This window comes from Acomys minous (assembly GCF_964271855.1).
Source record: "Acomys minous genome assembly, chromosome: 6".
NCBI classification, from domain to species: Eukaryota; Metazoa; Chordata; class Mammalia; order Rodentia; family Muridae; genus Acomys; species Acomys minous.
Genome location: NC_140487.1, coordinates 113,759,444 through 113,771,897, shown reverse-complemented (window position 1 = coordinate 113,771,897; position 12,454 = coordinate 113,759,444). Strand labels below are relative to the sequence as shown.

At 44.6% G+C, this 12,454-nt stretch overlaps 1 protein-coding gene across 26 annotated transcripts in view; it reads right to left on the bottom strand.

The window, feature by feature from the left end:
• EIF4G3 (eukaryotic translation initiation factor 4 gamma 3) overlaps positions 1–12,454 on the bottom strand; it is a 226,087-nt gene that overhangs the window by 94,061 nt on the left and 119,572 nt on the right. For 20 of the 26 annotated variants that reach the window (XM_084788154.1, XM_084788157.1, XM_084788135.1 and 17 more), the window contains one exon: positions 2,916–3,024. In XM_084788154.1, the coding sequence (XP_084644280.1) occupies positions 2,916–3,024 (109 nt within the window). The remainder of the gene's footprint in view (positions 1–2,915; positions 3,025–12,454) is intronic. The other 6 variants (XM_084788155.1, XM_084788146.1, XM_084788159.1 and 3 more) reach the window with 1 other exon arrangement.

Here is a 12,454-nt window from a genome sequence, read left to right as displayed (position 1 = left end):
ACATCTGAGCCATCTCTCCAGCCTAAAATACAGAATTTTCAAGGCAGTCAAAACACTTGCCAATCCCCCAACACCTGTATCATGTCAGGCTGAAAAAAATTTTAATATTGCTATTAATTCCAATTTCCTTTAGGCAAAAGAAAAAAGCTGAGGTGATTCTAGAATTTTCCATTTTTCCTTCTTGAAAAATATAGACAGACCTGAAAGTGGCAAAATAGAAATATTTCTTATGTTTAAAATTTGAGCATTCTTTTTACTAAACCAATTCAAACAATGCTGTTTTTAGGTAGGCCTGAACTACTGCTATCTAGGATGTTACAGATGTTTTACAACTGAGCATGGTTGTGGAAAAAGTATACAAGGACGATGTATTTCACAGATGTGCACATATGTGGTACTGCCAGGCATGGCAGCACATAGCCACACTACTAGCAACCAGAGGCAGGAGGACCACAGGTCTGATCAGTTTGGGTTATACAGAAAGATTCCAACTTAGGCTTCAAAATCAGATCCTGTTTCCAATTTTTGGTCTTTTTGTTTTGTTTTTGTTTGTTTTTTTAGAGGCAGGGTTTCTCTGTGTGTAGCCTTGGCTGTGTTGGAACTCTCTTTGTAGACCAGGCTGGCCATAAACTCATAGAGATCTGCCTGCCTCTGCCTCTGCCTCCCAAGTGCTGGGAGTAAAGGTGTGTGCCACGATACCTGGCCTCCAATTTTTTTTTTTTAAATTTAGTTTTAATCTATGAAAGTGTCAGATCTTGGAGTTACAGGCAGTTGTGAGCTGCCACGTGGGTGCTGGGAATTGAACCCGGGTCCTTTGGAAGAACAGGCAGTGCTCTTAACCACTGAGCCATCTCTCCAGTCCCTCAATTTTTGTTTTGTAAAGTGCTTTAATTACCGAGAGAAAAAGTAGTTTCCCACAAGCCCACAACACCCTCTGAAAGGTTGACGACTGATACTCAGAATTCAGCATCAAGCACACATGGAGCCTTCTACCTCTCTGACTGCTGCTGGCGTGACAGCCTTTAGAAGCATCCCACCTAAAGGTTTGTTCCTTATCTTTTGGTTTAAAATTATCAAAGTTTTAATGCCACTGTCAATACCCAGTGGGAAGGAGGATCTTGGATTTCACGGTATCTTTTCATTTTGTAGAAAAGACTGAAGATTTTCATTTTGTAGAAAAGACTGAAGACAGTGAAGTGTGGCTGAGGCAGGATGCTGGACTTGGAGGCCAGCATGTACTACACAGCAAGTTCCAGGACATCCCAAGCGTGACAGTATGAAACTTTCTTTAAACAAGCCCACTAACAAATGAACAAACAAACTGAAATCACATAAAAAGTCCACTTTTCAAAAGTTTGAGTGTAATTTGTGTGAAACAAAACTCTTTTAAAAAGTGGAAAAATATGGGCCGGACGTGGTGGTGTACACCTTTAATCCCAGCATGTGGAGGCAGAGGCAGGCGGACTGATGTGAATTTGAGGCCAGGCTGGTCTACAAAGGGAGTCCAGGACAGCCAGAGCTACAGACAGAAACCAAGTCTCAAAAAAAAAAAACAAAACAAAACAAAACAAAAAAAAAAAAACAAACAAAAAAACCACAAAACAAACAAACAAAAAACCCAACAACAAAAGGTGGAAAAAATGCCAAACGGTGGTGACACATGCTTTTAATTCCAGCACTTGGGAGGCAGAGGCAAGCAGATCTCTGTGAGTTTGAGGTCAGCCTGGTCTATAAAGGGCATTCTAGGACAGGAAGTGCCATTACAGAGAGAAACCCTATGTTGAAAACCTTATTTAAAAAAAATTTTTTTTTTAATGGAATCATGTTAAAATTAAAAACATTTGCTAAAATACTGCTATTTAAGGGCCATTCCAAGTATATTTTAAACAATGTTTTAAAAGAATGTTAAAAATTAAAAGTAATTTTAAAAACAGTTCGCTATATACAGTAGAGGAGACGTGTATAAATGAAGGCCTCAAGAAAGCAGAGAGCACACACTTGAAGCTGGAATCAGAAGGGCACATGCTCATCGCTCCCAGCTTCCCTGTCCATACGGAGAACTAGATATTAGTGCAGCAAAGGTAAAGCTAAAATCCACTAGTGAGGAAAGACAAGACTGCATCTCATTTTCAAGGGTTTATGTTTCTATTTTTTTAAAAGTATTGTATTTGGTTTTTTTTTTTCTTTTCTTTTCTTTCTTTCTTTTCTTTTTTTTTTTTAAGACAAGGTTTCTCTGTGTAGCCCTGGCTATCCTGGACTCAAACTTACAGTGATCCACTTACCTCTGCCTCCTGAGTGCTGGAATTAAACCGTATTTGCTTTCAACAAGCACCTAGCAACTGGTCAGGGAGCAGCACTATGAGTCCAGCATCAGCAATAACGGTTGTCATTTACAAGCAGGTGAGAGTCTCCTCACAAGGACCCTGGCCCTGGCACATCAGTAAAGAAAATGGAAAGCCCAGGTGGGAGGCCTCAGCAGGACAGCACAACTGAAACAGCTGCGTGGCTCCAGAGCGCCAATTCCTTGTTCTCTAGAGGGGTTTGATGTCTCACACTTACAGCAAACACATTATTTTCTATAAGAAATAGGAACTACCCCCAAGTAATGGTGAAAAAAATAAATCTGTGCTGTTCTTGTAAAGCAGTATTATATAGAGATACACATAATTAATCTCCCCCTCCCAAACTTTGTTAAAAAAAAAAAAAAGCAAACAACTGAACAGTTGAAGGCAGCTAAGCGTTTACTTACACATAGATACCAACAGCAAGGCAGGAGAACTGAAAGGTACTTTCCCCTAGTTTCCCAGAAGCACACTTTGCATCTTAGATTTGCTACACAGCAGGTGTCTGAGTGACCCTCAGCAATGTACTTAACACATTGAGACTAAAGGAGGAGGAAACAGTCGTACACAAACCTTGCTTCTGGTCGCTAGCTGCAGTGACAGGGGTGCTGGCAGCAAGATGAGCGCTCTCCACAGTCCCATAAACCACAGGGCTGTGCTCAGGGACCTGGCTGGGCAGCTGCTGGGATTTGAAGTACAAAAAAGGGTGATAATGAGCGCGCGAACATAAAAACTAGCAACATGGAACCCAAGCAAAGAGGGACACGGAGGGGGCAAGAGGTCACAAAATTAAAAGAAAAGCGGGGTGGGGTGTGGAAAGGGCAATTGAATAAAAGCAGAGGAGAGGAGGGCAGAGGCAGCAGGGAAGGGAGGAGAAGAAATGATTACTATTAACCACAGCTAGAGAAGACAGCACAGGCACCCGCACATCCACTCCAGTGTTCCTTCCAAGTACAAGCTGACTTACGGCAGTAATGGCCGCCACAGTAGGACAGGATTTCATGTCCTCCCAGACTGGCTACAAGTTCTGGCCAGCTCCACTTGTAAAATACCAAGCAAGGCACTTTATCTGCCCAAAGCAGGGGGAATGGAGCACACCAAGAGTTTAAACTCCAGTAACCAACTCAAACAATGACGTGGGAAGGTCAGCATCACTAATACTGCTATCACGACCCCAAATGAGAAGCGCTGTGCAAGGCAGCTGAAGGCACAGCCACCTTCACAATGGAGTCTCAAAGTCAAGTAAAGTCTCTGGCTTTTCAGGACAGGAGAAGCTCTCATTTTACTCTTGGACTGAAAAATGCCTGCTAAAATTGGATCAACCAGGCTCAGTAAACTACAGTCATTGTGCAACTTAGAGGGAAGAGCATTCTACAAGAAAGGACAAGCACACTCTCTGTCCCACTCCAGGCAGGTGTGCATCTGGACTTGAGGGTCACACGAAAGCCATAGAGGAAAGCCGAGTCTCTCCTCTACAGCTGTTTATGGTAGCTCACAAGGACTGCCACACAAGCCCTATGCTACTCTATGCAGGGCGGGGATCACTGCAGACGATTCAGGCATAGGTGTGCTTAGGTGGACAGGGCCACTTAAAGCTGAGGGCTAGGGAAAAAAAGCTTCAGTTCAGTTTCTTACTTGAACTTCTTAAAGTGGAACTAGCCAGGTGTGGTGGTGCGCACCTTTAATTCCAGCACTAGGGAGACAGAGTTTGAAGCCAGCCTGGTCTACAGAGTTAAGTTCTGCCTGCACAAAAAAATTAAATAAAATAAAAAATTTTAAAGATCTTGTTTTGGAGGGGAAAAAAAGTGGAACTGTAAATGGAAAAGATCATTTCTAGCGTGCATAAGATGTAATTTATACCAGCTTTATGTACAGAGGATGAAATATCATGAGCCCTAAGGAGATAACACCACAATTCTGCACATGTGTTAGACCATGGCACTGTTCACAGTGCACAGTTATTTTCCTAATGATGGCTACTAAGATTATATTAAAAGACAAAGTTGCTATTTTTATTGTGAACCACAGAGAAACAAATGGCAAACACCACAATCATCTTAAATTCTTCTTTTCAGGGGAGACATATGTTAAGAAATTAGAGCTGGTCGGTGGTGGCACACGCCTTTAATCCCAGCACTCGGGAGGCAGAGGCAGGCGGATCGCTGTGAGTTCAAGGCCAGCCTGGTCTACAAAGTGAGTCCAGGACAGCCAAGGCTACATAGAGAATCTGTGTCTCATAACACACACACACACACACACACACACACACACACACACACACACACACACACACACACACGGTAGGAAGGCCTTATGGCCCAAACTAAAAATGCTGATTGCTGATTCTGCTCAATTCTATGACAACAAGGGGAAAAGGAGAGTCCAAGCTACTTAGTTGGACTTACTAAGCAGTTAACAGGAGGAAAGTTTTGTAAGGTGAAAGAAAGACAATACCAGCTCAACTGCCCAGAAGATCAGGAAGTACAGCCCGGGTTAACAAGGCACAAAGCTGCTTAGGACAGTAAATAGCTACTTAGAAGCACCAGTCTCTAGAACCAAGGACTTCCCACTGAAATGCTTAAAGCACTGCAGAAGAAAGAAGCCCTGCCCCTTAGTTGATGCAGGCTCTTGTCTAATGCCCAGGCTGGTTTTGAAGACCTGAACTCACACAGTCCACAGGTCTCAGCCCCATTCACTGGCTGAGCTACAGCTGGCAACCTGACCCTGGCTTCCAGCACACGGGTGAGTACTCCATTCCCAGCCCTACAGCACACAACCAGAAAGTAACAGCCTAAAACAAGAGTCCTAAGAAAGGGAGGCCAGAGATGGGTCAGTAAAGCCATCTGCCACACAAGCACAAAGTCCTGAGTACTTGTGTAAAAGTTGGGTGTGGCGGCGGGGGAGGCATGCCTATGATCTCAGGATGGGGAGCTTTTTGCTTACATTTTTTTTGTGTGTGTTACTGGGGTGTTTTTGTGTGTGTGTGTGTGTGTGTGTGTGTGAGAGAGAGAGAGAGAGAGAGAGAGAGAGAGAGAGAGAGAGAGAGAGAAGGGGGGGTTGAGAGAAGGAAAGCATGAATGAAGTTAGGTGGATAGGGATAGTTAGGTGGGAAGATGGTGAAGATTGGGGATGGGAAAGAATATGATCAAAAAATATGAAAAAAAATTAAAAAGAAAAAAATAAGACAGATACTGACCATGAGAAGACACCCAACACCATCCTCAGACTCCTAACACATACATGATGGTCACTTGCACACAGTATTCATATTAACAAATAGCACGCACACTCAGGTGCAAACATGCACTCTGGCATGCACACACATACACACGGAGGAGCACACAACCAAGACAACATCTTGAGAAAGCAGGAATTCAAGGTCCATGCACCAACTGGGAAAGTCCCGCAAGCACTAGGGAAATGCTCTCACTGGCTCAGCTGTGTTATCAAGAAGCACTAAAAGGTCTGAGCTACTTTCAACTTGAACATTTTATACCTCATGATATCAAGAAAATAAAACAAAGCAAATTCTTTAATCTGGTTCTTTAGTAGTCTTAGTCTGGCAGAAAATCAATTCAACAGCCAGGAGCCCAACAGAGGGCTTTGTTTTAAAAGCCCACTCAGTAACCTTAGGCCAATCGCCATACAAAATGTCTTATACATTTAACATGCAGAGATCCAGAGAATAAATAAGTATGTCTCTCACTGAGAAACACCCAAGTCAAATAGCAGAGTAGCACATTTACTGATGCTACGAGGAATAAAGAGAACAGGTTTCTTCCATAAATGAGATGGAATGGTCCAGCCAGTCAGCTATATGTACTGTGAACAAAACACTGAGACTCTACAGGGAACCAAGACAAAGTCTGCACAAGTTTATGGACCTACTATCTAGTTAAAAGAAACAGCCTGGCATGGTGGCACATGCCTTTAATCCCAGCACTCAGGAGGCAGAGGCAGTCACATCACTGTTGAGTTTGAGGCTAGCCTGGTCTACAAAGTGACTCCAGAAGAGCCAAGGCTAACACAAAGAGGCCATGTCTCCCCCTACCCCCTCCAAAAAAATAAATAAAAAAACAAAAAAACAAAAAAATCCAAAAAGAAATAAATACCAAGATAAAGAGCACAAAAACAATCACTGGACTCAGCTGGTCAGGAGTGTGATATTGGAGGGCTAAAACATTCAGAGACAGCACAATCAGGGTGTTGCTGTGCAGGCTGCATCTGAGGAAGTAACGTGAGGTGGAGCTGGGGGTGGGGGTGGGGACGTGAATGAGAAGCCCCTGGGAGCCCCTGGTGAGGAAGTGCAGGAAGATGAATTCCAAATCCCAGGCAGAAGGAAAGTTCATGCAGGGGATCTGAGCAGAAGATTATGAAGTGACTGACCAGCTTGTCAGGGCAGAAGAGAACAGGAAGGCCCAGCAAGCTACTGTAAGGGGAGGCAGGCAAGCAGAACACAGAAGGCCCTATAGGCTGCACCCAGCAATGGGAGAGAGAAGAGTCGGCTTCAGAAATGAACTCCAGGGCTCAGCTGTTATATGCGTGGCTGCTCTTGAAGAGGACTCAGGTGGTTCCCAGCCCTACATGTTGGGTAACGGAGGCCTGTAACTTCAGACCTAAGGGATCTATGCCCTCTTCTGGCCTTCACAGGCAGCAAGCAGGCATAGAATACAAATACATACATGCAAGGAAAGCATACATATAAAACACTTAAAAATTCAAAAGCAAACATTAATTGTGACTAGTCTTGGAGGATCGAGCAGAGGAGGAGTCATCAGGAGTCATCCATGAGGTTAATGCAGTCAGTGGTCTGTAGGAAGCGGTCTGGGTGGTGATGGCGAGCTGTGGGTTAATCTCGCTGGAATATAGGGCTCGAATATGCTGGGAAGGCTCCATGAAGACACCAATGTGAGAAGGAAGACAGTAAGATTTGGGTTCTGTCACATATGAGGGTGGGAGAAAAAGACCATGGATTCGATCTTTAAGCTTGGAATGATGCAGCACACCACATTATAGAGAGTAAGGACAAAGCTGGCCAAGGAACCGGCTGCCACTGATGCCATATGGAATGGCACAACCAATCACTTCCTAACCTGGGAGTGACAGCAATGAATAACACCAAGAGCAATAAAGTGACAATGAGCAAAACGCTGAATTCCCAGCACTGAGGACTGTAATGCATGAAATATCTGTGCTACCTTGGAGAGAGAGGGATAGTCAAAGCAACACTCCAAAACACATATCATTAAGGAAAAGGTAGACTGTCAGGCATAACGTTCAGCAGGAGACAGAGACAGAGGATCTCTGCGCCTTCAAGGCCAGCCTGGCCTACAGATATGTATCCATAGATACATAGTAAGACCATGTCTTAAAACAAAAACAAACAACAAGAAATGATAAACGTTTGTAAAAATAAACATTTAAAAGTGTCTATGTATCAAAAATGGACTATTAGTAAAGTTAAAAGAAGACTACCAAAGAAGAAAAAAGCATCCCTGCTACAGATCTGCCTGCAAGGTTTACGGTGGAAGCAGCACTGCCAACCCAGCAGCTAACCCTGTTAGGTGGATTTGAGGCCAGTCTTGTCTATAGAGCAAGTTCTAGGACTGCCAGAGTTACATAAAGGAACCATCTTTAAAAAAAAAAAAGACATTTTATCAAAACAGATCAAATGAATGTCATCTCTTGGGTCCAATCCACTCTAAACAACAAAACAGTTTAGCATGCAACACACCTTGTTCACAACATTTCATTGAAACACAAAGAATGCACACCAGCTTAGTCCCTTATGCTCGCCATTACTGACTAGTGCTGGTGCTAACACTCCTATATTGAAGAGAACAACACCACAGTTTAACTTAGTGACACCCATCTTTACTAGAGCCACCATTAAAAACCACAACAACACACTTCACAGAAGAGCGTGATCAACGCCAATGACATGGATGCTCAGTTTAAAAGTTAAGGCAAGATTATTTTACATGGTTCTGCCTCCAAATTGTACATGCAGGAACTTCCCTCCTCACTGTATTTTATATACTCATAACTGGAACAGCACTGTACCTATACCCCACCCAACATAAGGAAACAATTAACTGTTAAAGTATGAAAAGACTTATTAAGAAATGATCACAGATTTCCGTTTCCCAGAGGCCATGTGTAGAGTAGTTCTGTAAAGAGCAACTAGCCTGCTGGCTTTGGCAATCCCCCTAACTACAGAAGAGGATTCACCTTTCAAGATGTGCCAGCAATTCAGTTTCCAACCTTCCTCTGACCCATGCTCTCTGGCACAGGACCCTCTCCCAAGTTATAGCTATTATTTCCTCTAAGGGTGATCCTAAAAGGGTGAGAGAAAGAAAGGAGAGAGGAAGGGGGTGGAGGGGACGAGAGAATAAGAAGAACAGCATTTTTAAAATGTATTTCGGGGCTGAAGAACTGGCTCAGCACTTAAGGATCCAGGTTCAATTCCCAGCACCCACAAGGTGGCTCATAGCCATCTGTGTGTAACTCCAGTTCCAGGGGACCCAACACCGTCTTCTAGCCTCCACTGGCATCAGGTATGACATAGTGTACATGTATACATATAGGCAAATACTCATACACATGAAATAATGTTTTTAAATAGATAGATATATTATTAAAGGACTTCTGATGTTTTAGCTATTCCACTGTGAGTGGACACTTTGTAAACTCCTATCTACCCAGTGTCCTTGGTTTCTTTCTTTTCAGAGGCCAGCTGCTAGGCCGCTGCCAATTCTAAGGACAGGACCATCTCCTGGTCACCAATACCACCAACAATGGAAGGAAAGGAGAGTAAAGACAGCTCTTCTTCCCCCTTTGTAACAGCTAAACTAAATAGGCAACTCTGAGAGTAGAGCTTTGTTTCACAGGTGAAAAGGCCTAATGTTCTCATCTAAGGTTCCCACCAAGCAGGGACCAGTACCACCTGTCCTGCTGCTCTAACACCTGTCCCTGCACCTACACGCACCCACCATGACCCTCTCATCAGGCCGATAGTCACAGGAAGCATACTTCCTTCATTTATGATATAGAACATCTGCAGGAGTCACATAAGAGCTCCTTTTATAACTTAGTAAGGAAAACAGTCAAGGCACATTGACTCTTTTGGGCAGACAGCAGCAGTAAAAATTCCTGGTCTTCTCTATTTTCATCACGTGGACCCCAAGTCACTCCCCTCAATTAACTCTCAGAGGTGTCTTTAATGGCCACCGCCGACATAGGCCTGACCCGAGTTCCACTCTTACTCTTTTAGCGTTGTCCAATTAACTTCCATGTGTGTCTGTTTATGACAGAGGCTTCATGGTCCTTATCTCATGGATAGAAAAGCCATCCAATCTAAGATGATGATAATACAGCCTGAGACAGGGAAAGAACCTGCTCATCTGGGACAGTCTTCTTTAGTCACTACTACACACCATGGAGATGCCTAACGGAGAAGAGGAAAGCCTTAGAGAGGGCATGGTCCAGCCTTCGCCCCCTCTGCCTGTTTTGCTCTCCCAGCCCACTGGTCAAACTCTGCGCTGCATTTATACTTCCTGTGGGCTACTGACAGAACCCCTGATACCTACAGGATCCAGGAGCACTGTATGTTTTAATCCAGGTATTTTGGGTTCCCTTCCTCACTCTGCTGACCCACAGACCAAGCCAAACTAGACTGTGCTATCAGCCTTAGCAGAGAGCCTTTGAGACTACACCGGGGGGTGGGGTGGGGGGGTGGGAAATTACATCTTACCATGAACAGTGAAGCTTGTCCCGAAGAGTCTGGCTCTCTGTCCATCTCCCCTTCCCCAATGCTCAGGAACCCCTTTCGTCTCCCCTGAACCAGCAGTAACAGGTCTCTGTGGCCTGCTACCCTGAGAGTCTACTCTATGCTGTACATGCCTGAACACAAAGCATGGAGGACCCAGAGCCAGCAAATGCTTGTGCAATGGCAGCACAAGCAACTGCCATGAGGTGCTGGTGAGATACAGAGCAGGGTTAAAGGACTGTCACGATTTGTCACAGGTGCAGTGTGCATGCCTGCCATTCTAACGTTAGGAGGCAGAGCAGAAGGCGTGCTGAGTCTGAGGCCAGCCAGGGCTACATAACAAGACCTAGTTCAGAAAAGAACAAGAAACCAGTTAAAGTCACCCTTGGGCGTGAGTGCTGGACGGTCTTGTTAGGAACACTCCTTTGGAGGCTCCTGGTAAATAAGTGGAGATGCTGAGAATGGGACAAGTGGACTTCCTGTGCAGGAGCCTTTGATATCCTGGCTACCCTGAACTCAAGGGTGGTCAGCTCAACAGCCAGGTAGACTGGCCGTACATCAGCAATGGCCATTTGGAACACTCCACAGATGCCTTGAAAAAGAGTCCAGTACAGATGAGTACCCCAGCTCTTGAAGACATAGCCACCAGGTCTGCTCCAGTTGTCAGTTTGTGCTAGCACAGAGCGTGAGAGACTCCAGATGACCCTGGAGCCGTTTCCATCTGGGACACAAGGGAAGCACTTCACTTCCTGGCCTGAACTCTCGTTTGCATGCAAGGTGAGCTGTGCTCTACTCAAATATCTCTCATCCAGCTACATAAGAGGGCTGTTCAGGCTCAAGTACTGAATCTACAGGTAGATGCTTTCAAGGGTAGTCCTTCCTGGTGGTCCAATAAAAGGCTTGAGGAATTGTACCTTGCCTACTGAGCTCACAAGAAAAAAAGAAACATGCGGGCATGGTTGCGCACACCTTTAATCCCAGCACTTGGGAGGCAGAGGCAGGTGGATCGCTGTGAGTTCAAGTCTAGCCTGGTCTATAAAGTGAGTCCAGGACAGTCAAGGCTACACAGAGAAACCCTGTCTCGAAAAACCAAAAAAATTAAATGAAAAAAAGAAAAACAGAGCCAACAAACTATCTTAAATGGCAGAGAGTGTCAGTAGGAATGCCAACAGATGAGTAATAGGTGGCAGGCTACATAGCAGAAGAGGAGAGGCAGCCAGTGGCTGCTTGACAGCAAAAAAAAAAAAGCAGCTAAACAGTTCAAGAACAGCCAGGGCAGAAGGGGAAAGGAAGATGGCATGGGAGGGTAGAGGGCCAAGACTGAAAGAGAAAGACTTTCTAGGCACACAAAAAGCGTGAACACTAGAGGGCACCACTTGCTCTCAATCACTCAGGGAAATGAGCTTCCAGAAACAGCTTATGCACCTACAATTTTATTCTGAACAGAGCAAAAAGACTCCAACTGACTAAATGGAAAAAAATAAAATAAAAAGCAGCTACACTGTGAGACTAAAGAGACTCCTGGCACTACAGGCTGACACAGAAGGCTATCCATTCAAGATGGATTTGCAGGCTGAGCACAGTAGCCCACACCGCTAATCCCAGCACTCTGGAAACAGAGGCTCTGTGTGAGCTCAAGACCAGCCAGGTCTACAGAGCGAGTTCCAAGAAAGATGGAGCTATACAGTGAGACCCTGTCTCAAAAGAAAAAGGGAAAAGGGGAAACAAAGAAGAGGTACGGAATTCTGGCCAATATTCTCTAGGCCCGATGCTTTCTACTAAGAGAATCAGGTGCAACATTCAGACCCTGCACCATAGGGGAGAAAGTAAAACAACTTCTCACATATGGAGTCGGTATTTTTTGGCACAACATAACAACGACCACCTTCTCTTCACCAGGGTCAGCAGCCCCTGTCTGTGTGTACAACTGTCTATGACTTCCCAGAATATGAAGCCAGGAGCTGTCATGTATGTGCTGTTGTTTTTAAGAGTAAAAATATAGATATCCATTAAAAGGCTATGTATCCATCCATCCCACAAACTCCATGGACTGTCATGACAGACACAAGATTCTTACGTGTAGATCCAAATGCACGTCACATAAAAGACACTTATGCAACACAAAAGAGGCACCGCTCAAGAAGCACTGGACTATAATCACTGGCCACATGTCCATCTACTCCACCTACAGTCAGCGAGCTTCAGGATACACAGACAGCAGCACTGTGTTTGTGCTCACGGGAAGGCCTGAAGAAGAGCTGGGAAAGTAGAGGATCACACTTACAAGGTTATAAGACAGGACCATGTTGGGTACAGAACGTGCTCAACAAATGAAGAGCATCCC